This window comes from Gopherus flavomarginatus, chromosome 5 (assembly GCF_025201925.1).
Source record: "Gopherus flavomarginatus isolate rGopFla2 chromosome 5, rGopFla2.mat.asm, whole genome shotgun sequence".
In the NCBI taxonomy this organism is placed as follows: domain Eukaryota; kingdom Metazoa; phylum Chordata; order Testudines; family Testudinidae; genus Gopherus; species Gopherus flavomarginatus.
The window spans coordinates 153790942-153814364 of NC_066621.1; the positions used below are offsets into that span (position 1 = coordinate 153790942).

Consider the following 23423-nt stretch of genomic DNA (forward strand, 5'->3'; position numbering starts at 1 on the left):
AATCTGACCAATAGGTTCTTTTTAGCCAAAAAGTTAAGTGTATGGAAAGATTTTAATGTAGCATCTTATCTGGGTCAGTTAATTTACAGCCCTGATCTTATGTGAATTTAGGAAACTATGCCAAACTGTCATGGGAAATGGCAAATGCATTAAAGATTTTCCAACATACGGTTCTAGATATCTTTCCCTCTGCCTCAATGCATGTCTTAGTATTTATATTAGAATATGCTAACTTGATGGTCCTTAAGTGCCTCCAGAGACCTACCCATTATTGACCAGTACATGTTCGTGAATACCTGTTAAACTGAAATGTCTCACTTTTTCTAGGTTACTTCAGTAATAAAGTGTTTGTTTTGAATTTTCCATATGACCTAGTTTTTAAAATGTTTTTGTTGCACAGCAGAGTTTGGCGTAGTAGTAATTGTGCCAAAACCAGGATTTCATAATGCAGGAGTATAGCAACACAGAATTCTGCAACACACACCCTTCTAAACACAAAAACAAAAGATAAGGAATAAGTGACTACTACACTTAGCAACTTATAGCTCAACAGAACAATTTGTATCTATTTCCCCAACTTTATTTAAAGAAAAATGGTGATAATTCACTAGACCAGTCAGAATTCCATTTCCTCTTTGCTTTCTTTCAAAGCAGTGGACTATCCATTTCAAACTGCATGCCAGAGTTGTACATAGTTCCTAACGGTACTAAGTACACAGGAGACTACAGTCTTAATTTGCTCATCTTCCAACTTTCCCCAGTCTGTGGTCTGTCTTTGGATCAGCAATAATTGCCTGAACTGCTACAATGGCTTCATTAATTTTTGTTTGCAGCTCTCTGAGTTCCTCTATATGCAGCAATCGAAGAATTTGGGCAGCTTCATTAAGGACAGCATCTAGTTCATTGGCAAAAGGAGATACGGATTAATGGTTAATAAGTACCTTCCCTTTAAAAACATGGAAACAGACAATTTCTAAAACAATTCACAGCTGTATGAAAAGCTCAGAGCACAAACTAAGTGAACAACGGAACTGCAGCAGACCTGAAAATGAATTAGTTTGAGTAGGAGTTTAATGGGAAAAGGGATATCTGTGCCAGTCAGATTAGACTAGACAGACAGTTGACCATTATTCACTAAAACAGAGCACATCAGTTTGTACTATTACATCTGGCTGAAGCATGCCACCTGCAGGCCAATAATCAAAAACACAGCAGATCAACACTAGTCCCTTTGGCAACCATTAAATCAACAGAAGTGCTCTGCCAGGAGAAACAAGGTTTTGACAGTGTCTTGTTAAAAGGATAAATCCCTCCTACAATAAAATGTCAGTCTTTACAGAGCAGCAACATGTAAACATTATCCTGAGATATATTTTTCTACTCCAGGGGTGGGCAAACTATGGCCTGTGGGCCAGATCCAGCCCCTCAAGGCTTTGGATCCAGCCGCAGGATTGTCCCTCGTGGCGCTATAGGTCCCATGCCACTCTCAGAAGCGGCCAGCACCACATCCCTGCAGCGTCCAGGTTGGGGGGGCAGGAGGCTCCACGCATTGCCCCCCACAGTCCCATTGGCCAGGAACAGTGGCCAGTGGGAGTTTCGGGGGAGGTATCTGGAGGCATTGCAAGGGCAGCACATGCTGAGTCCTCTGCCCTCCCTCCCCTAGGGGCCACAGCGCTTCCTGGAATAACACGGGGCCGGGGACAGGGCAGGCATGCAGGGAGCCTGCCCTGGCCCCAATAAGCACTGCTGCCACCCTGGAGTGGCTTTAAATAAGCGGCGTTGGGCCAGACCCTGAACACCTCCTGCACCCCACCCCCCAACTCACTGTCCTAAGCCCCCTGCCTGCACCTTGCACCCCTCCTGCACCCCAATCCCTTGCCCTGAGCCCATTCCTGCACACCATACCCCCTCCCACACTCCAACCCCCTGCCCAGGCCCTGCATGCAATTTCCCCACCCAGATGTGGCCCTCGGCCCAAAAAGTTTGCCCACCCCTGTTCTACTCCATCAATATAGTCATCTACTTTTATGCTCCAGCAGAAGATGGAAGAGAACTTTTGTAAATAAGTTCCTGTAAAGTAAGAAAGACATCCCTTTTGGCTTCTGGAAAAATTATGCCTTTTTATTGTACATATCATATACTTCTAAAGATTAACTATGTACTTAGTCCAATGCAGCATCACTGTTTAAAACAGTATATAAAAAATAAAATCTTACCTCCTGTGTCAAAACCAAGAATGTGCTTTTCTAAAGCAACAGGCAAACCCTTGAAGAAAAAAATAAAATAAAATGCCATTTAAATGCTTGGGGGAGTGGGGGGAGGGAGAATCAGATTGACTAAATAACTTTGGAGTAAAAAACGGACCATAATTTTGCCCAACTACAACACAAATGTGATCATTCTGATTGAACCCACCTGAGTACCGTGTTCCCCACAAGGACAGCATTTGACCCAGTGTAGTGCAATGTGTAATCTAGCTGAACATAAAAGGGAGAGAGAGTTTCATCCTTAACACCATTCCCTACATTCATTCGTTATCTCGCCTGATCGTGGAGCACAGAGTGCACACTTTGGATCGCCTGGTTTGCCATCATCGTGGCCTGCTCTATACTGAGGCAGACATGGTTGGAAGCTACAACAGCCCTCCAGCGTGAGGCACGAGGTCTTCTACATCCAGCTTTTATTGGATTAAATGCATACGCCCGGCAGGCTGGTATGGACTCTGGCATACAGATCAGATGGCCAAGCCACATGAGCCAATGCTGAGTCATTTGGGAAGATATCGGCAGGTGGCTGGTCTGTTGCCTGACATACTCATTCGTAATGTGATTAAATCACCATACGCCTTCAATACATCGCAGTAGTTTCATGTCCAAAAGTATTCAGCTGGGGCATGTGTGTCTGTGGTGGCTCAGGTGTCAGAGCCACAGGAAAGGACAAAAGCCCCTTCTGCTTGATAGATTGGAATCTTAAGAGTTGATATGTGGCCAGAGGTTTCCAAAGAGCATGCATAACACCCAGTAGCTTGCTGATTTGATGTTTTGTCTCAGCCAGGTAACCTCTCTTCTTGATGACACAGAGGCAAGATACTCAAATAGGCTGACGAATTCAACTTCTTGTCCCTCGATTACGATGGGAGGAGGTAGAGATCCATTAGCCACTTTAATCAGTTTGGGCTTCAAGTCAGTTGAAAGCAGACTTTCAGAGCATTGATATGGTTAGTTTGGGAGGATGCGAATACAGCCACATCATCCGCATATTCCAAGCTTGCTATGCAGAAGTCTGACAGTACAACTCTCAGTATGCAGCTAATGACGGCTTCCATTAGTCAGTCAATAATGGTGTTGAACAGATCTGGGGCAGTCATGCACCCTTGGTGGATGCCGTAGTTGTACTCAAACCAGCTGGACATCCTAGCACCTATGCGGACACAGCTGTCACTTTGGCACAGTATTTCTACGAGACGATTGAGGAGCTTGTGAGGCACACCAGCAGCCAAAGGGAGCAACGATCAACAAAGTCAAAGGCAGCTTTTAAACCTATAAAGGCTGTAGGCACTTCATCTTTCCTCTGCTGAAACTCTTGGGCCTTTTTAATAAATTGATCTAATGATAAAACTCTGCTCAGTGATTGATTGGCCAGGTATAAACCCAACTAGATGTAAATGGCATAGATTCCTTATGGCACGCTGAACACGCTCAAGAACTATCAGCATGAACAGTTTGTTTGGAAGGGAAAGCCAAAAGCACTGCACAATGTTTGGAACACACCAGAGAATCGCCTTTTCCTTTCCAAAAGAGGAGACTGGCGCCAGTCATGAGTAGTTTCTCATGACTCCAGACTTGGTTAATAATATGGACCAGCCACTCCCACGATGAAATCCCTGCCATGCTTGAACAGCTCGGCAGTTATATGACAAATACAAGCAGCACAGCCATTCTTGAGCTTCCATGCTGAGCTTCAAACCTCCTTGAGGGTGACAGAGTCTACATTACACAGAGGGGTGGTCACTGGACTCTTCGCATCCTCCTGGAACTGCAGCTCTGATGGGGCAGTTCAGAAGCTCCTGAAAGCGTTTTTTCGATTCACTCAGACGTTCTGCCTCCATGTTCAATATGTTACGCCATCCATCTTTGATGAGCAAAGGTTTATTCTGTGGACCAGCTTTTCAGGTGTGCAATTCTTTATAGACCATAATCATTGCTGGCTGATACAGTTTCCATCAATTGATTTTATTTACCCAAAACATCACAAAGTCTTGCTTTAAACCTGTGTTACACAAGGCATTGAGGTGTTGGTATTCTTAACCAGGAATTCTTAACTTGCCCAGTTAATCTGATTTTAATGCAAATTTCTTGCATTTTACCTTCGAAGCTGACCATGCCACAGTCCAAGAATTGGGAACATCCAAAATTCGGTTTTACCCAATAGATAACATCTCTAGCCATTCAAATGCACACTTAGCACTCAAAATCTAGGCCTTCTCAAATAATCATTGCTAATGAGCAACTGCCATATTTTAGTGTTTTAATTTCAAAATACCAAAAGCAAATCAATCATGTTGTAAACTCATCTTAAGCAGGCAACACTGATCCACTTAAAAATATCCATCCGTTTGTTCAAAGATGTCTTAAGTGCTCTGCCAGCTTTCAGCTTGGGAGTAGATTTCTGTAGCCAAGTTTCTAAGTCCTATTTCTACAGTGTTGCTAATAGAAATGCCAAGATAATCTTACAGTGGCACCACTGTAAAATTGTCTACACTACAGTGGTGCAGCTACAGTCCTGCAGCTATGCCACTACAGAGCCATAGTCTAGACACTTCCTATATTGACAAAAAGGGGTTTTTCCCTAGATGCATATAATCTACATCGCCGAAAAGTGGTAGGTACATCAGTGGAAGAAGACTTCTGTAGGCCTACACGCATCTAGGGCTATGAAAAATGTTCATGCCCTGAGTGACGTGGCTAGATTTAGGTGCAGACCAGGCCTAATCATTTCAGCTGAGATTTTACTGGCTGGGAGACAGAAGTCCATGGACAATGATAATACAAGAGGGAACAATCCAATTACTAAGGCAGTTCAACTTATGTAAGATTGAAAGGTCATAGCTGAACCAAGCATATTAAGTTAAATCCAGCACAACACCCTCAGTCCAGCTACAGAGAGGCTCCTAGAGCATGGGGAAAGTAAATGGTCTTTTATATGCAATGTTCTCTCCATCTCCTCTCTCCTCCAACCTGTAATCTGACTGCCCCAACCCCATTCACACTCCCACCCCCCCCCCCGAACTCCCCTGCCCTCTATCCAACCTCCCTGCCCCTTACCATGCTGCCTGGAGCACTGGTGGCTAGCAGCGCTACAGCTGCACCGCCCGGCTGCAGCCGGGCCATGCCACTGCCACCACCACGCAGCACAGAGACCAGGTCAGGCCGGGCTCTGCAGCTGCGTTGCCCCAGAAGGTCACAGCCCCACCGCCCAGAGCACTGCACTGGAGGCGGAGCAAGTGAGCTGAGGCTGCAGGGGAGAGGGGACAGCAGGGGAGAGGCTGGGGGCGAGCCTCCCAGGCCAGGAGCTTGGGGGCTGGACAGGACAGTCCCACAGGCCGGATGTGGCCCACAGGCTGTAGTTTGCCCACCTCTGGTCTAGACAATATGGTGGTAAAAATGCCTGTGTGTTTTAAACTTGTGCTCCTGAACCAGCCCCTGGGGTGCTAATTAACTTGTGCTGACCGTTAATGGCCCTCTCAAACAGCCACTCTGCTGGCCAGGTTCACTGCAGCACGTTGGCTTAGCCTACCCCTTCCTACCTCTGACACACTCCCCAAGTCAGAAAACCCCCAGGAATCAGATGCTGTCTTAAGGCAGTTTTATATCCCCTTTGTGCCATAAAGAGGATTTATGAAGGGATGAGAATGTGGTCTTGTGGCAAGACACCAAAATAATTAATGTAACTACTTCCTCTCCCTTGTGTCTACTGTAAAGACTTTACAGTACGGATACTGATCGATTCGTATGACAGTATTTAAAGGTTTGCGAATTATCTTGTACTGAAAGTTTATGTTTATAGATGGAATTTGTTTTCATATTTAAAATATACTTGAGGTACATTACAGGAATTGGGAAGTATTCGGACTCCAAAGTCAGTGATAAAAGTTTCTCTTCCGCTAGCAGTATAATCAGAATCCTAGTCTAGACTCTGATTAAATATTGACCTAGAGCTATAAAGTGTCGGTTAAAAAAGAAAAATCTTTTCCATATTTAAATAAGGAAATCTACTGATCTTAAAAGATTTATTTTTTGACAGTCCTAACCAAGTGAAGTTTTCAGTTTATTCACAGAGCCGGGAAAAACAAGTGGGTTGTGCAAGTCTCCCCACGCAGTCCTGGCAGCATGCCTCATCCTTCAGTTGGAGAAATGATCTCTAGGACTTCCACTTCTACATCCATTTAATCCTTAGCCATTGTGTTGAGGTTGCCAAGAATGTCAGAACGACAATTTTTATGCAGAGTCTTGTCCCCAGGGCACAGGATCAGACCATAGTTTCACCGAAAGCAGTTATTCAACAGCCATCAAATTGCCCAACTTTGGACACAACCAATCTGAGCTAACTCTGAAAAGTTTGTTATCCTCTCTATCCCATTAAGTTCCTAATGATTCAACTTCTTAAGAGACATTTTGATCAATTTGGCACAGTACAATGTGAATTGCAACCTTCGGTCTTTCTTCTTCTTCCTAAAACGTGTGTTGTGGAAGGATCATTATATAATCCATTTATTCTGCTAACATCATTTCCCAAGTTGTGTACATGCATTAACTGAGTATCTGAGTACCGAAATGCTCATCCTCTCACAAAACGATTTCCTCCTGTTTGTCTCTGTCACTTGCATCACTCTAACATTTAGTCCATAAGCATCCTGGGCTAGTTACTAGCTCGTTCTATGCCTTCCATGAAGGGCTAGAGACACCTTTGGGAACTAAACAATATTAACAGGTAACCTTGATTGCTGAAAATAGAGAAGAAAATGGAATTCTACCCTCTCCCAAACAAAGGAGAGGATTATGTTTCCTTATAGCAGTTATTGGTGGGTGTGTGTGTGGGTGTCGGGGGGGGGGGGGGGGGGGAGAATATCAAACTTCTGTTTTTCTACTCCAACACTATAGGGATGTAAGCAACAGCAGCACAGGGTTAGCTTTCAATTTTACATGCTTAACATCCTAAAACTGACATTGATATAGTAATCTCAGCTGTTCACATTCTCTTGTAATAGTTTTAAACTCTAATTCAACCACTAATGTATTGTGACACTACACCCAATATTCGTCATAGTAGTATTATTAGGATATGATTATGGCATAAGAATGATGCATTTCATACAAGATGGGTCATGTAAGGTGTCACTGGAAAAGTTACGATTTACTAAATATGATTATCGTGTTGTTTTTGTATTTGAAGTTATGAATATTGACTATATCTGTATTTCACGTGTGGTCACACCTGGGTAACACCCACTAGGCAACATGTTTCCAGCCTAGTCAGCTGGTGGTGAAGGGCCTATTCAGGGTAATGGGCCATTAGGAAAGACAATAAGCCTTAGGAAAAGCTTATCCCCCCACCCTACTGAGCCGTCCTGAGAACTCCAGACCCCCTGTAAGTAATGGCTGCTATGACGCAAGGGCATGTGACCAGACCACATAACTCTAGATTCCATTTTGGGTACCTGTATTTTTTCCACAAACTGGTCTGGGAACCAAGTTTGAAACAAAGGGTTCTCACTATATGGAAAAGCTATACAAGGCAGGGAGTGACGTCATCTGTTGTTCTTCACTCCCCCACAACTCAACAGCTGAAAGAAGCTCTGAAAGAAAAGGATTTGGAATGAGGGCGGGGAGCCCAGCTGTAAAGCAAGTACAGCTTGTGCCTTGAGAATCTGTCAGCCTGCTTGTATCATCAGTCAGGGTGAGAAATCGCTAATTCATATCCAGTCTTTCTAGCATCTTAGGTTTAGTTTGTGGTTGTGTATTTACTAGGTAATCTGCTTTGATCTGTTTGATATCACTTAAAAGCTATCTTTTTGTAGTTTATAAACCTGTTTTATGTTTTGATCTAAACCAGCATGCCTTTAAGTGAAGTGTCTGAGGAAAAATCTCAACTTGGTTAACACAACTTGGTTGCATATTCCTCTCCACATTGAGGGAGAGGTGAACTGGATAATACATACACACTGGTTGGAGTTTTGACCAGGGCAGAGCAGTACAGCTCTGGGGTCCTAGGTTGGGAAGCTGGGGGTATCTTGGCTGTAGTCTCTCTATTGTTGGTTCATGCAGTGGCTAGTCAGCCTGCATGCTCAGTGTGTGTCCTTGTCTGTATGAATGTGGGAGTGTAGGACTGGGAGCAGGCTACAGCTTGTCCTAGCAGCACAGTAAGAGGGGGAGCCCAGGCTGGTGGGTCAGAGGGCTCTCAGTGCAGCCCCAGTTCCGGGTGGAACCCATCACACGTGCATCTAAGGCCTTTGTTTATTGCACCAGTGCTTAGTCAGCGTGGGTTACAACTCAAGACTCATTTGTACTCACCAATTAACCAATACAGGAAGTGGCATCTACTGATTATCTATCATACAGTAGGTGCTGCTATGATGTAGATGTCATGAGGGGTGAAGGGACCTGCAACTCTTGAGCATATATAGCTGCTCTTTAGGAACAGTTCTGAACAATGCTTTTCCCTAAAGGTGTACAAGTTGCCTTTACTATCTGAACTCAGTACACCACACCAGCAGCTTGTAGTGCAAGTAATGGACTGAATGGCCAGAATGTTTAAGAAAGGACTCTGATAAACCAGAATTGTTCTCTCTGAACATTCCTTTTGCAATGTTTGGACAAACGCATTCTGAATGTCTTACAAACCTATCAGTATTCAAAATTGCTCCGTAGCCATATTTTCACAGATGTATAATTCCATGAATAATATATCTCAGTCATTTCTCTTTTGAATGGGTAGGGGAAAAATTCCCCAACTCCCACAAAAGTCACATGACAAGCTAGAAACAGCATATTCTACACTACAGGGAAGAAAATAAAATACTTCCACTTGTTTGTTTATTTAGCCATCACTATTACTTGGAAACAAGAGTCAGACCAGGACACCTCTTCCTATTCCACTGAAATGATGATACTGAAACCTGTGGTTGTGTACATTACAGTAATGTTAGAGGATTGTGGTTACACCCCATTAAGCAGTAAACTTGTTTAAATAACTATCATTTACAAATATAACTATAATTGTAATATGAAAAAAATCACGTGCATTTGAGTATTGTGGGTGACTTTTCCTTTGGTCTTTCAGATTCAGGTTTGCTGTATGAAGTGGATAAATCTTCTTCTACCTCTCCTACCTGAGCACTACCACATACAAATTCTAGCCAGAAAAAACATCTATTTCTATATTTAAATGTACTTGATTGAATGCTGTAAAAACTCATTACATCAAGTGGACTTGCGTTACATTCACTCACTTACCTCCTTCGATTGATTTGCCTTTCCTATGGCATCCTGAGTCAAGCGCTCTTGAACCAAAATGCGAATTGCCTAGGAAACAAAGTTGGAAAACCAAAGTAAGAATTCCATGTTGATGCATGTCTCTCCCGTACTCCAAGGAAGTCAGCTTTAACCTCAACCAGAGGCTGGCTCATCCCTAGGATGAGCTAGCCATGGTCCCCTCTCAAGTCAGCAGTACCTACTTTTGAGGCTTTGGTGCCAGCTGCAAGGCCCACAAAATTTTGCACCACTGGAAACTTCCCAATGAAGGTGCTTTCTGCAGCTGGGAGCCCTTTGCCATGGTCTGAGCCCTCATCCACCCACACAGAATCTGAAGTAAATTTGGCTATTGAGTTGTTTACAAAACATGAAGTCAAAAGGTCTTGTAATATTTAAAAATGAGGTGGGGGGAGTACAGCCTTGATCTTGGATATTTTACAGTCCTTCTGCCCATCTGGTTAATTTACTAGCTCCTGTACTTGGCAACTTGCACCACTCCAGGACTATTCATACCGATACATGTCTGTATGAAGGCTTCTAAAAATAATTCGAGAGATACGGGAAAGCCAGAATTAGACCATAACAAAGCAAAAAGCCTGCTCATTTCAGCTGCTTCTCTCACCATTTCCTTGCTGAGTTATCCAAGGATGACAAAAGCACTTAAATTATTTCATGCATCACTTCACTTTCTATTTCTCCTGTTGCCAGACATACGATTAAAGTTGACATGTGACATTACAACATTGATATACGCAATATAGAATTTTCTTTCAAACCAGGGGAACTGGCATTAAGAGATTAATTTGACTAAGAATATGAATTTGTTTAGGATGTCTCATCATTAAATCATTACAGCGGCGATGACTATCAAAATACTGAGACTTACCAGAAAGAAAAATTTTAGCTCTGTTGGTACCTGTGAAGAAGATGTTCTTCCCGGCCAACTTCTCAAAATGTCAGTTGGACAAAGAGAACATCAAGGAATTTTTGCTTTACTAGCTACTAAGGTTTAGTAAATTTTAGCTGGAACTCTTGTTCTCTCTCAGGCTTTTCTAAAGCAGCCATTGTATAATATCCAAGTATTAATTTAGATTATCACATTGTTCACATATAGAAATTATGTATCACAAAATAGTGTACAAAACAGCAATTCCACTGACACATTCTAGCAATATCAAGCCACAAGAACAAAATTAGGGCAGTTTATATAGCCAGAACTGCCAACATGGAGTTTTAGTCTTAACCAGTTAAAAGCAAAAAAGAGCTCTCTCAGGATGTTCTTTGCCTGTTGTGTTTTGTCGTCCTCTCCACATTTCTGGTCCTATTCACTGCTTCTCTCTCAAATTCTGAAGTTTCAATACATTTACATAGAAAAACATAATACAAATATAGGAGGGCTGTCGATCAATCAGTTAACTCGCAATGAATTGTGATTAATTTTAAATCAAGATTTCTTTTTTGAGTTAATTGCAGTTTTAATCGCACTGTTAAACAATAGAATACCAACTGAAATTTGTTAAATATTTTGGATATTTTGTACATTTTCAAATATCTTGATTTCAATTATAACAGAATACAAAGTGTACAGTGCTCACTTTATATTATTAATTACAAATATCTGCACGGTAAAAATCATAAACAAAAATATTTTTCAATTCACCTCATACAAGTACTGTAGTGAAATCTCTTTATTGTGAGTGCAACTTATAAATGTAATTTTTTGTGTTATAAAACTGCTCTCAAAAATAAAACAATGTAAAACTTTAGAGCCTACAAGTCCACTCAGTCCTATTTCTTGTCCAGCCAATCACTAAGACAAACAAGTTTGTTTACATTTACTGCCCTCTTCTTATTTACAGTGTCACCTGAAAGTGAGAACAGGCATTTGCATGGCACTTTTGTAGCTGGCACTGCAAGGCATTTATGTGCCAGATATGCTAAACATTAGGATGTCCATTCATGCTTTGGCCACCATTCCAGAGCACATGCTTCAATGCTGATGACAGTCACTAAAAAAATAAAGCATTAATTAAATGTGACTGAATTTCTTGGGGAAGAATTATATGTCAGCACATCCCTCGGCCTGCGCCGCTTCCCGCAACTCCCATTGGCCTGGGACAGCAAACCGCAGCCAGTGGGAGCCACAATCGGCCAAACCGGCGGACATGGCAGGAAACAAACTGGCCCTGCCCACCAGGGTCCTTACCCTGGCGAGCCGCGTGCCAAAGGCTGCCGATCCCTGTTGTAGGCCCTGCAGGGCAGGGACCTTATTCTTTTATTTGTCTGAAATACCTCACATATTTTTGGCTGCTGAACAAGATAAAGCTTATTTCCACATTTTGCTATCAAGATTGAGGGGTTAGTTTGCTCCAATCCAGTACAATGATGCAAGAATACAGTTTTGATCCAAGATTCATAGAAGACTACAGAGTTCCATCACTGAACCACAGATCTTCTGTGCGTTCCAATTAGTACATGGGATAAGAGCATAAATTAGAAAATCAGCCAGCCAGTTTACTTTATCTGGCCACTAGAAAGTCTGACTAATTTACAGGATAAAATTTAAATCTGCTTTAGTTACGGCAAAGTGGAAGGACACTCATGTGGAAGAAGTACAGGACTGGAAGTCAAAAGATACAGGTTCTAATTCTGGTTCTGCTGCAGGTTTTTTGAGAGACTCTGGACACATCACCTAGCCTCTGTCCTTAAGTTTCTCCCACCTCTAGAACTGGAACACCATTACTTACCTCACAGGTGTGCTGTGAGGTTTACATTCATTAACATTTTTAAAGCATTCAGAGATGCTGAAATAAAAGGCATGAAATAAATGCCAAGCAGCAGCTTTAGACGGCTCAGAAGCATTCCAAGTACTGAACATGAATTCTCAGTTAACACCTTCAGGAATTCTACCACCATTTGCTGAAAATCTGAAATATAAATGCCCATATCTTCAATTCAGAAGATCATTTTTCTTTTACACCAACCAGAAATTAAGTACAAAATGTATCAGCAGACTTATCTGCACCCAAAAATCAAAATTTACTGACTTCACACACTGTTATGAGTGGGTTTTTTTTCCTGGTAGATACTAGTTGCTCAGACCAGATTCCCAAAACATGAAAAACTAAAGATGTGAACCTCACCTTAAGCATTACCAAATAGTCGTCATGTCGCTGGATTTGAAGAAGGTTAGCCAAAGCCATCACTCCAGCCTTAAAGTCAGGATTATTCACTGCAAGATAAATACATATTGTTGTCATATTTGGTTCCAAAATGCAGGTTAGATTTCTCGCTCTGCATGCATTCGACTGATAACAAATTTGAATAAGGGGTTCACAGTTACTTTCATGAGTAATCCCATGAGACTACATAGGGTGAGTAAGGGATTCACAATCTGACAATGTGTTTGTTTAATCTACATTTCATTTCATAAAGCATGCAACCCTGAGAACGGCTGAGCAATTAAAGTGCAGCTGTCTTCTGAAAACTGATTATATAAAAATGGCAATGAAGCGTAATTAGCATTATTTTCAACCTAGTATGCACGTTAAATGCATGGAAACGTCTTAATAAGCAGAAGGTCAGTCTCAGTCTTTAAAAAAATGTAAATCCATTAACGTATGGTCTCTTTTGAAGATCTCCACACCACTTTTTGGCTGCAGAGCAGGATTATACTTGTTGACTGACGTCTGAGCCAGAGCCTGACTTTTCTAGGAGTTGATGGGTAGAGAACGTGTTTGGTGGTTACTTTATTTGCTCCGGTACCTTTCCAGGGATCAAAATTACACTATAATTACCCAGGCCATCTTTTTACAGATAGGTACTATTGTTTCCCTTCTCCAGTCCTCTGGGACCTAACCCATTCTCCTTGAGTTCTCAGAGATCACTAATCATTCTGAGATTGCTTCAGCTAGTTCCTTAAGTACCTAGGGTGCATTTCATCAGGCCCTGCCGACTAGACTAGACTAACTATTCTTCAGAATATTCCCCCCCCCCCCACCCCTTCCCGTTGCCCTTCTTCTGGCTTGCATTCCTTCCTCCTCGTGCCCAAATAAAACTCTAGGTATTTTCCTGTACAGAAAAAAGATTCTCTCACCAAAACAAGCTCTTCATCAACCCAATTCAAAAGGACTGGAATTAATATGGAGCAGCTACTACGGAGCAAACCACTAGCACTTGTCTCTCCTTCACTATAAATGCAGAGAGTCTTGGGAAATAAAGCTTTCAAAACGAACATCAAAAGACATAACATGCCTTGAGATAGATACTTTCAGTACAGCATTAGAATATCAGAACCCACACTTTTCAAAAGCTCTGAAGATGATTTTCTGAATCTCTCTGGTATCCAAAATGCTAAAATATGACTTTCGGGTTCTTCCTTAAAATATAGACAGAGGCTGTACATTTAAGTGGAACAGACTGAAGTAAGATGCATCAACAAAAGTATTTTTCTAGCGATCAAAAAGTTACTGCATACTTACCATCCAAGTTTATCAGTGGCTCTGCATTTTTTGCTGCATTATCAGTAATTTTAGCACTGTCAGGTGTGGAGTCCTTATATTTATCAGCTGCCAAAACAAAAAAACAGTTTTGCTTCATGAATGTAAAATTCAGGTGAGAGCTAATTAGTTAAAATTAATGGAGCTCAAAGCATAGAAAAAAGCATTACTAATGCACGTTGTTAGCTGCAATTGGGCCAACTGTATTTTCAGCACATGGTGGAAGACGCAGCCAAATCAGTTTGTAGGTGTTTCAGTTGTTTCCCACTACTGAAACTCCAGAAGAGTAAGATTCTAATAAACCCTGCTCAGGTAGGAATTGTTATGACTGCCTATGCACTAGCTCAAAGTCAAAGCAGAACTGCAGAGATGTGCTACATCATAGGGAGGGGATAAAAGCTTGACAGACTCTTAACTGGCAGTCTTCATCCTAGCTAAGCAAGAAGGAACAATTCAACTGATTCTTGTAGCACGAAGGACTACTATAAAAAAGGCCGTCAACTAGATTTCTAAGCTAGAGCCCCTTCAATATTAATGGAGGGGACAGTCAGTAATCACTCTAGAAGGGACATTAGTCACACATTTCAGTTGACCCTGATCCTTGGACATGAGATGGACAGAATATGACACTTTACTATACAACTGACACCATTCCTATTAGATAACAGGATAGGAATATTACCACTTGCTTTCATATGGGGAAAATATTAAGTATATCTTGCTAAGAATATTTGACTTGTTATTTCTGCTGAAGGTCAAATATATGCTGAAGAGACAAAATGTCTTTTCTGCACCTCTGTGCCTCACACTGATCCCATAGTGAAGTCAAGCTTGTGTATGATTTCAATTCTTCCTCTGTTGTCAAACTAGGAAACACATTATGAGTTTACTGTTTAAAATCAGTGCAGAGAAGTTGCTCTGGAAAGGAGAACACTCTTATTCAAATGTTATAAAATAAAAATAAGAATTCATAAAAATGATGGAAGTAAATTGCACGTTTTTAATAAACATACTTTCTATGTGCTCTCATTGCCTTAGGTTGAACAATCCTGTATATTAACAACAAAATCATTCATAACAGTTTCCCTACCACCTTTAAGTAAAGGTATTTAAAAATCAGCCATACCATTATCTCCATACTCAAGCCTAACAGCTAACCCAAGAAGCCAATCAATTGTTTCTTGTCGTTCTTGTATCTTGAAGGGACAGTTAACATCTTTCAGATACTGCAGAGGAGAAAAAAATGGGAAAACACATCCATCATCATGATTGGTTGGGAGGAAACATATCCATGAATTAGTCAACATTGTCAATAATGCTTATCTATCAGAATAGTTCTACAATCCCCTCTTCTATCAAGCTCAGTTTTGTCAGAAGGCTAGTATTAATGAATGATGTCATCCTGAAATATGTTATATTCCCACTGTGGTTCCTCTGAAGCATTTCAGTGCTTCTCATGCCACAATTCATCCATGTCTCTCATCTTAGTATAGTAAAAGCATTTTTATCCAGCACGTTGAGGGAATGGGGGGTGCCGAGAAGTGAAAAACGCTGGTTAACTAAGAGGGAGGGAGTTTGAGTGTGGGAGGGGGCACAGGGCTGGAGACTGGGTCGCAGAAGGGGGTGCATGCTCTGGGAGGGGATTTGGGGGCAGGAGAGGGCTCGGGGCAGCAGCTTGGGTGCGGGAGGGGTTTCAGGGTGCTGGATGCGGGTAGGGCACTCACCATGTGCAATGGAAGCTGTGGGGATGGCACCTGCAGGCGGAGGCAGCGCACAGAGCCCTCTGCCGTACCCCAACCCCCAGCCCTGCACCCTATCCTGCACTCCAAGCCCCTCATGGCCTGTTCCTCTGCCTAGGAGCAGCTTCCGGGGAGCCATGTGAAGCCAGGTAGGGAGCCTGCCGGCCCCACGCCACCAGACTATAAACTGGACTTTCTATGAAGATTAGAAATGCCAGTTTATCGAGCTTCGGGCTGGTACAGGGCTGGATAACACAGCTTTTACTGCAGTCATATCTGCTTCTGAACTAGTGAATAATTGATGTTTTCCTTGTAATATAAGCCACAAGAGATTTAAAACACTCCAAAACATTCTAATTAAATTTATACTTATGCCATCACCTTGTCGCCCCCCCCCCCATTTCCTCCAACACCACAAGCAGGGAAAATAGAGGACAGGCCAGAAAAACGAAACTACACTTCCAGTGCTTTAGGGCTCAGTCCTACGAAGTCCTCAGCACTACAGCCTCATCCCTCAAGACACTGAAGCATGCAAGCAGTCCCACTGAAATAAATGTGCTGAAAGACTAACTGCTTTGCAGCATCAGATCCAGAGAGTGTTCAGCACCTTGCAGGATGGAGCCCTTAGACAGAAAGGAATGCAGATGTCACACAGACAGAGTGGAGAGTGTCAAGAGTGTTCATGCACAGCAGGTCTGCCATAAATTGATGGCTATCTGCCATGCTTTCTGCAGGCAGCGGACAACCATCTATCAGAAATAGCAGACATTTATACACTGCTAAGACTAAGATTATCTGATCCTAGTCAGTTTCCACCTTGGTGTGTAGTTTCAAGCGGGGGGGTGGGGGGGGGGAAGTTAGTCCATTTCCTTCTGCATCAAAGGCAGAAATACCTTAACCAGTAAGGAAAGAGGTAAGGATACCAATTAAATCTAAACACGATCAGTTTTTGCAATAAGTGAAAATTACGCACAACAAATTACAGCGTTCAATTACCCCTGTATTCTGTAAAATATTCAGAACTCTAGCGAATAAAGAATTCATCATTTTCTCCCTTTCATATATATTTGTTGTATGCGGTGTTATTGGAGCCACCTTGGTCCCAGGATATTAGACAATATGGATGAGGGAATATCTTTGACTGGACCAACTTCTGTTGGTCCCTTCTTCAGCTTTGTGCAAGCATAAAAACTTGTCTCACAGCATAAAAAGTTGGTCCAATAAAAATATTCCCTCACTCATCTTGTGTCTCAAATATATTTGTTGAACATATACATTGAGTAAAAAGAGATGATTTATCACCAAAAACTACCACCATACATAGGTTATAATGTGCTCTACTGTTTCAGGTACAAAGTTACCTTTTCAAAGGCTTTAGGCCATTCGTCATTGTGTATGTTTCTTAGACTTCCTCGGTCTTCAATCTTGTAGTGTCTGATCTTCTGGTCTTCGAGCCACACAATAAAGTTTCTAAATTCTGTTTCATCTATAGCCAGAAATAAAAACAATAAGCTACATAATAAATCAGAATAAAGTCATGTTTTCTTAGAAACAGAAGTCAATGAGGGCAGAAGCAGGCCCTTAAATTCTGATCCACCATATGAAGATAATTTGAATACCTGTGTCCCCAATCAATTCTTTTTCTTTTCAAATACTATGGTCCAGTGATTCCAAAAATACACCTTAATTTATTTGAATGTTTTAATCATGTTAAAAAATAGGCTTGAAAACTTCTAGTCAGTCAACAAAAACAGATTTTTGTTAGAAAATTTAGTTAGAATTACTACTAAGTGAAGTATGAAGGGAAAGGAGAACAGAGCAATAATAGGAAAAAACTGCAATTCAATGGTCTATCAAGTCACAGGTTACAAGACAGAGATTTAATGACCTGCTAACCAAACAAGGACGCCACATTTTGCAATGTGCAGCAATGCTGTCTTGTAAAGACAACATTCATATATATTATACACGCACACACCTCTCTACTCCCTCATGAGACAGCATAACATTTTTTATTCCTGATTAGTGATCTAGGATCTACAAGAACAGACTTAAAATATTAAAAACTATCCATGCAGTTTCTTAGGGTGAAATAATTAAGATACTGTGCTAAATTACATTAAATACAAAACATATAATGGCCCTAGCAGTATCTCTATCAATCTGCCAAAGCATTCTTAGTCAGAATGCAAAATTTCAGCGCTTAGCGTATGGGTGTTCTCACTTTTCAAAATATCCTGTCAGACAGGGATCTGGGAGGCTTTTAGAGTCCCATGCTACCAATTTTATAAGTAGCTCTTGCTTCCACATTCAAGATACACAACTATCCAAGTAAAGAAAATACAACTATCCAAGTAGAGAAAATACAAGGCTTTTAAAAAGGGCAACAGTTTGATACTGTTTTCATAACCTTCTGCTGTGGAGAAAGTAACTGCTTATAGCAGTAGGACCACCGGTTATAAATAGTTTCTCAAATTCTGATAGGAAAGTGAACCACAGCAGAGAGAGATCATAGTGTCATAGGACTGGAAGGGACACCTAGAGCAAGAGGTCTCAAACTCGGGGTCGGGACCCCTCAGGGAGTCGTCAGGTTAATATATGGGGGGGTCGTGAGCTGTCAGCCTCCACCCCAAACCCTGCTTTGCCTCCAGGATTTATAATGGTGTTAAATACATAAACAAGTGTTTTTAATTTATAAGGGGAGGGAGGTCGCACTCAGAGACTTGCTCTGTGAAAGAGGTCACCAGTACAAAAGTTTGACAGCCACTGCTCTAGAGGTCATCTCATCCAATCCCCTGCACTCCTGGCAGGACTGAGTATTATCTAGACATATATATATATTAAGTATCCTTCAAGAACTATTAAAATTTACACAGTATTAAAGTATCAAAAACACAGAAAAATATTTTAGCAGATTAGGTGAGTGATGTATATTAAATGAAATTCTTCTCATTATCATCCTGTTTCCCTATTCAATTCCACTATATTTCAGCAACAAATATTTTCCAGGCCACTTGGAGTTAGAGATTACTGATTTATAATATTAGAAGCGTGGGGCCTAGATTCACAAAGGAAGTTGGGTGTGGCCAGTTTTGCCACATCTAACTTTTAGGTGCCTTAAGAACCACTGGGATGCACAAAGCCTGAGTTAGGTGCTCAGGTCCCCTATACAACAAATGGAGGGAGATATGTGCCTCAGAATAGAATTCACAAAAGCCAGCAGGCAAGGCAGCTCCCAGCCTAAGCTAGTCAATGGGAGATACAGGGGAGAGAGTGGTGTCTCTAAGCCTCGTGCTCCCCCATGCCCAGTTCCACTTCCTGCCTGGGACTGTCAGCTGCAAACCCTCTCTAGGGGTTCAGGGTCTATTCTATTTTTTGCAAGAAGACAGAGTAGGAAGAAGACTGGGAGAGCAAACATGGGAATGATTCTATAGCCTGGTGGTTAGAGCATTCATTCAGAAGGTGGAAGCCCCAGAATCTAGTCCTACTGCTCCAATTACTATTTATCTATCCACGGTCAAACAGCTTCAACAGGAGAGACTGGGGGAGACCCGCATCAGAATATTCAACAGCCCATGGCTCAGAAACTCAAAGAGGTGGCAGATCCCCGTTCAAATCCCTTCTCTCCCAGATGGAGGTGGGGGCTCAAACCTGGGGTTTTGCATATCCCAGGTAAGTACCCTAATAACTGGACTAAAAGTCATGAGGCAGATGCTCCTTCCTCTCCAACCATTTTACACGAGCTTGTGTGCAGGGCCTGTTCCAGTAAACAGCCTTTGAACATGCCTACCAGATCAGGCCCCACAAATAAGTTAGGCAGAAGAAAATCTATCTTCCCCTTAGTTTGTACATCACACTAGAGCTTAGACATCTGGATGTCTCTAGTGAGGAAGCACTACGCATGCTCAGAGGCAGAAATACAGGCGCCTAGAAAACATTTATTGCAAAAGCTTAGGCATTGAGTGAGTTCAGGCACCTACAGGATTCAGAGCAGCTGAGCAGGGGGTTTGTGAATCCCAGTGGGGATTCTGGCACCTAACATGGAAATTAAGCACCTAAGCCCCTTTGTGAATGTAGACCTGGGTTTCCTGGCTCTCATTCAATGTAAAATGCTTATTTCAAATCTAATAGGTCCTACAGAACAATCACTATATTAGACTGGAATTGAGGCCGGGGATGGAGGGAGAGGTGGAAGATGGTTATCAAAGTGACATGAATGCAATCTCATTGGCCACCAGGTCTGGAAAACAAAAATAACTTGCTCTTCAGTGATATACAACATTATTTTCTATACACGATTGATTGATGTTTTTAAGCTATGGTATCTTGCATTGGCCCCTCAAAGCAGCAGTGCTATTTTGCATAGGTTCGGTCCTTAATATCCTGCAGTAAATTCTACTCCTGGACTTGAGACCAGGGTAATTTTCAATCCTTGCAGTGAGCCATTCTTTCAGCAGGGGTGGAGATCGATGTTCCCAATGCCCCAAAAATGTTTTGACGGAATAATGTACCCTAAACCTGTTGAAAGCAGAAGGGGGGGGAGGGTAGTGCTCCCAACATAAATGAAAGGGAACTGCCTGACACGATAAAATAGTCTCAACAGTGATCAAAGTGCACCACAAAGCACTTTATATCAGCAACGCTGGCAAATGCAAGAACATCTTTTCCACTCGCTGAAGGAGGCGCCAGGGAAAAAAAGACAACAAACCACCTGAAGCTTAAAACTGAACACACAGGGCAAACTACACATCTATTTAATTTATCTATATATCTACCCACATCACCCAAAAGACTGCAGTAAAAGAACATTAAGGTTGCAAAAATCAAGCACTGAAAAGTTAGGAAATGCCAGAATTAGGGTTGCATGTGCATATGCATTATGATAGTCTGTAATTACATGATCACATACCATTTTCCTCATTCAGTGGAGATTGGACCTGCTCTGGGGGATGAATCAGGGGTAGGAGTGAATGAGACCAGTCTGTAGGACAACTGTGCCTCATTGGTTGTAGAAGTTGGAAGGCGCGTCCTGAACAAGACAGGGATTGCAGGAAGAGAAAGGATGGTCTCACGGTAAAAAGTCAGCAGAATGTTGCCCTGGAGAACTGGATTTTATCCCTATCTCTGGCACAGAGCTCCTAGATCATGCTAAGTAGGTTACTTAAAACCAGACTTTTCACAGGTGGCACCTAAATTGCGTGTTCATTTTTTTAGGTGCCCAACTTGAGACCCTGGGATCTGAACTACAGAAGTGCTGAGCACACAGCTGCAACCAAAGTCAATCCAAGCGGTGTTTGAACACGTAAAGCAATATATAATGGGAAGTACTCTGAAAAATCAGTTACTAGGCATCTGAAACTGGACATCTGTGCCTCAGATCCATAACTGCAAAATGGGTATATAATAATATCACCTTAGCCCACAGAAGTCTTGAGAAAATAATTTCATTACTGTTTGGGAAGCACTCAGGTACTGTTGTGATGAGCACCATGGAAAAGCTTGTGAGGAAATAATTCTGTGATCTGGGAAGGGTTTGAATAGTGTGCAGTAAGGTAGGTCTAGGGCCACATCCTTAAAAACAAAGATAACAAAATACTGCATAGCTGTTCATTAACTGAGCAGATCCTGTGCACTGAGATAGCAGTGGGGGGCGGGGGGAGAAATTGAATATAATCAAGTAACTGCACATCATAGAACAATGCAACACCCAGCTGAAGTAAGGTTGCACAGGAAACTTGAATTCTGGCATGTGCTAACTAGTGACAGTGTAACTTCACAACCTTCATGAATGAATTAAAAAAATAAAAACACAGCTATTTGCTCCAGAAACAGCCTTATCGTACATTGCCCAAGAACATTTCTTTCATCGCCTGATTGCCAGAAAGCACAAAGCATTGGTAATTAACCTTTCCTGAGGCCGCCTTTCCCCAGCCCAGCCCTTGCTAGGGAATCCACCCACGCCAAACACGCACGCTTTTCTGCTCCTAGGGGGAGAGGAGGACGCCAGGCCACACAACCCCGTGTGCGTGAAGCCTGCGATAAAGGCCGGAGCAGCTGCCTACCAGCTAGGCCCATGGGGCCAAAAGCAGAGGGGGGAGGGATGAAGGGTCCGCAGAGCATTTGGGAGCAGCCCTAGAGCCCTGCAGGAGCTGCAGGGGAGGGGCGCCCTAAGGCCAGAACTAGGGATGGCGACGGAGGCTACTAAGGCAGAGGGGGGCGGGGCGCCCCGGGGGGAGCTACCAGAGCAGAGGGGGCGCGGGGCACAGCGGGGGGGCTACCCGAGCAGGGGGGGGGCGGGGCACCCCGGGGGGGGGCTACCCGAGCAGGGGGGGGGCGGGGCACCCCGGGGGGGGGCTACCCGAGCAGGGGGGGGGCGGGGCACCCCGGGGGGGGGGCTACCCGAGCAGGGGGGGGGCGGGGCACCCCGGGGGGGGGGCTACCCGAGCAGGGGGGGGGCGGGGCGGGTCAGCTCTCCCGGCGCACGGCTCAGGGCGGCCCGGGGACAGCGAGAAGGGGCCTAGAGCAGCTTGGGGGAGGTGGAGCCCGTCCAGGGAGAGGGGCTCGCGGCGCCCGGCCCCGCACCTCGGCAGTTGAAGCCGGCCGGGTTGTGGTAATCCAGCGCCGTCAGCTTTCGGCGGAACATGGTCCTTCCGCGGGCCTCAGCTTCGGCGCAACAGCCGCTCGCTCGCAGCGCCAGACAGCGGGACAAGGGCGGGGAGAAAAGGGCGACCTAGGCCGCCCATTGGCCCAAGCCCCAGAGCGGCAGCTGCCGCGACCAATCGGCTGCCCGCAGAGCGAGCGCGAGGGACGAAGCCAGCGAGGCCGCCGGGAGAGAGGCCTCGCGTTCAACCAACTTTATTGACAGCGCCACAGGCGGACACGGGCAGGCAGCGGAGAGGAGGGGCGGAGGGATGTGGGCGGGGCTTAGGGAGGGAGAAGGGCAATTGGGTCCTAGGGAGAGGCACAGATAGAGGGGGAGGGAGAAGGGGGTTGTGTGAGAGGCACAGATGGGGGGGAGGGAGTTGGAGGAGGGGCACAGATAGAGGGGGAGGGAGAAGGGGGTTGTGTGAGCGGCACAGATGGGGGGGAGGGAGTTGGGGAAGGGGCACAGATAGAGGGGGAGGGAGAAGGGGGTTGTGTGAGAGGCACAGATGGGGGGGAGGGAGTTGGAGGAGGGGCACAGATAGAGGGGGAGGGAGAAGGGGGTTGTGTGAGAGGCACAGATGGGGGGGAGGGAGTTGGGGAAGGGGCACAGATAGAGGGGGAGAGAGAAGGGGGGTTGTGTGAAGGCACAGATGGAGGGGAGGGAGTTGGAGGAGGGGCACAGATAGAGGGGGAGGGAGAAGGGGGGTTGTGTGAAGGCACAGATGGAGGGGAGGGAGTTGGAGGAGGGGCACAGATAGAGGGGGAGGGAGAAGGGGGTTGTGTGAGAGGCACAGATGGGGGGGAGGGAGTTGGGGAAGGGGCACAGATAGAGGGGGAGGGAGAAGGGGGTTGTGTGAGAGGCACAGATGGGGGGGAGGGAGTTGGAGGAGGGGCACAGATAGAGGGGGAGGGAGAAGGGGGTTGTGTGAGAGGCACAGATGGGGAGGGGAGGGAGTTGGAGGAGGGGCACAGATAGAGGGGGAGGGAGAAGGGGGTTGTGTGAGAGGCAC

At 43.9% G+C, this 23423-nt stretch overlaps 1 protein-coding gene across 2 annotated transcripts; it reads right to left on the reverse strand.

Annotated features, from left to right (window-relative positions):
• Positions 1-562: 562 nt before the first annotated feature.
• RTRAF (RNA transcription, translation and transport factor) lies at positions 563-22508 on the reverse strand. 2 transcript variants are annotated; one of them, XM_050954740.1, is made up of 8 exons: positions 22351-22507; positions 17130-17254; positions 15156-15255; positions 14012-14098; positions 12674-12762; positions 9513-9581; positions 2217-2265; positions 563-895 (listed from the first exon to the last, which is right to left on the reverse strand). In XM_050954740.1, the coding sequence occupies exons 1-8, from the start codon at positions 22409-22411 to the stop codon at positions 741-743; spliced, it is 735 nt and encodes a 244-aa protein (XP_050810697.1). In that variant the 5' UTR covers positions 22412-22507; the 3' UTR covers positions 563-740. The 2 variants fall into 2 exon arrangements, with proteins under 2 accessions (XP_050810697.1, XP_050810698.1); XM_050954741.1 differs by lacking the exon at positions 14012-14098 and having other exon boundaries at positions 22351-22508.
• Between the last annotated feature and the right edge of the window lie 915 nt (positions 22509-23423).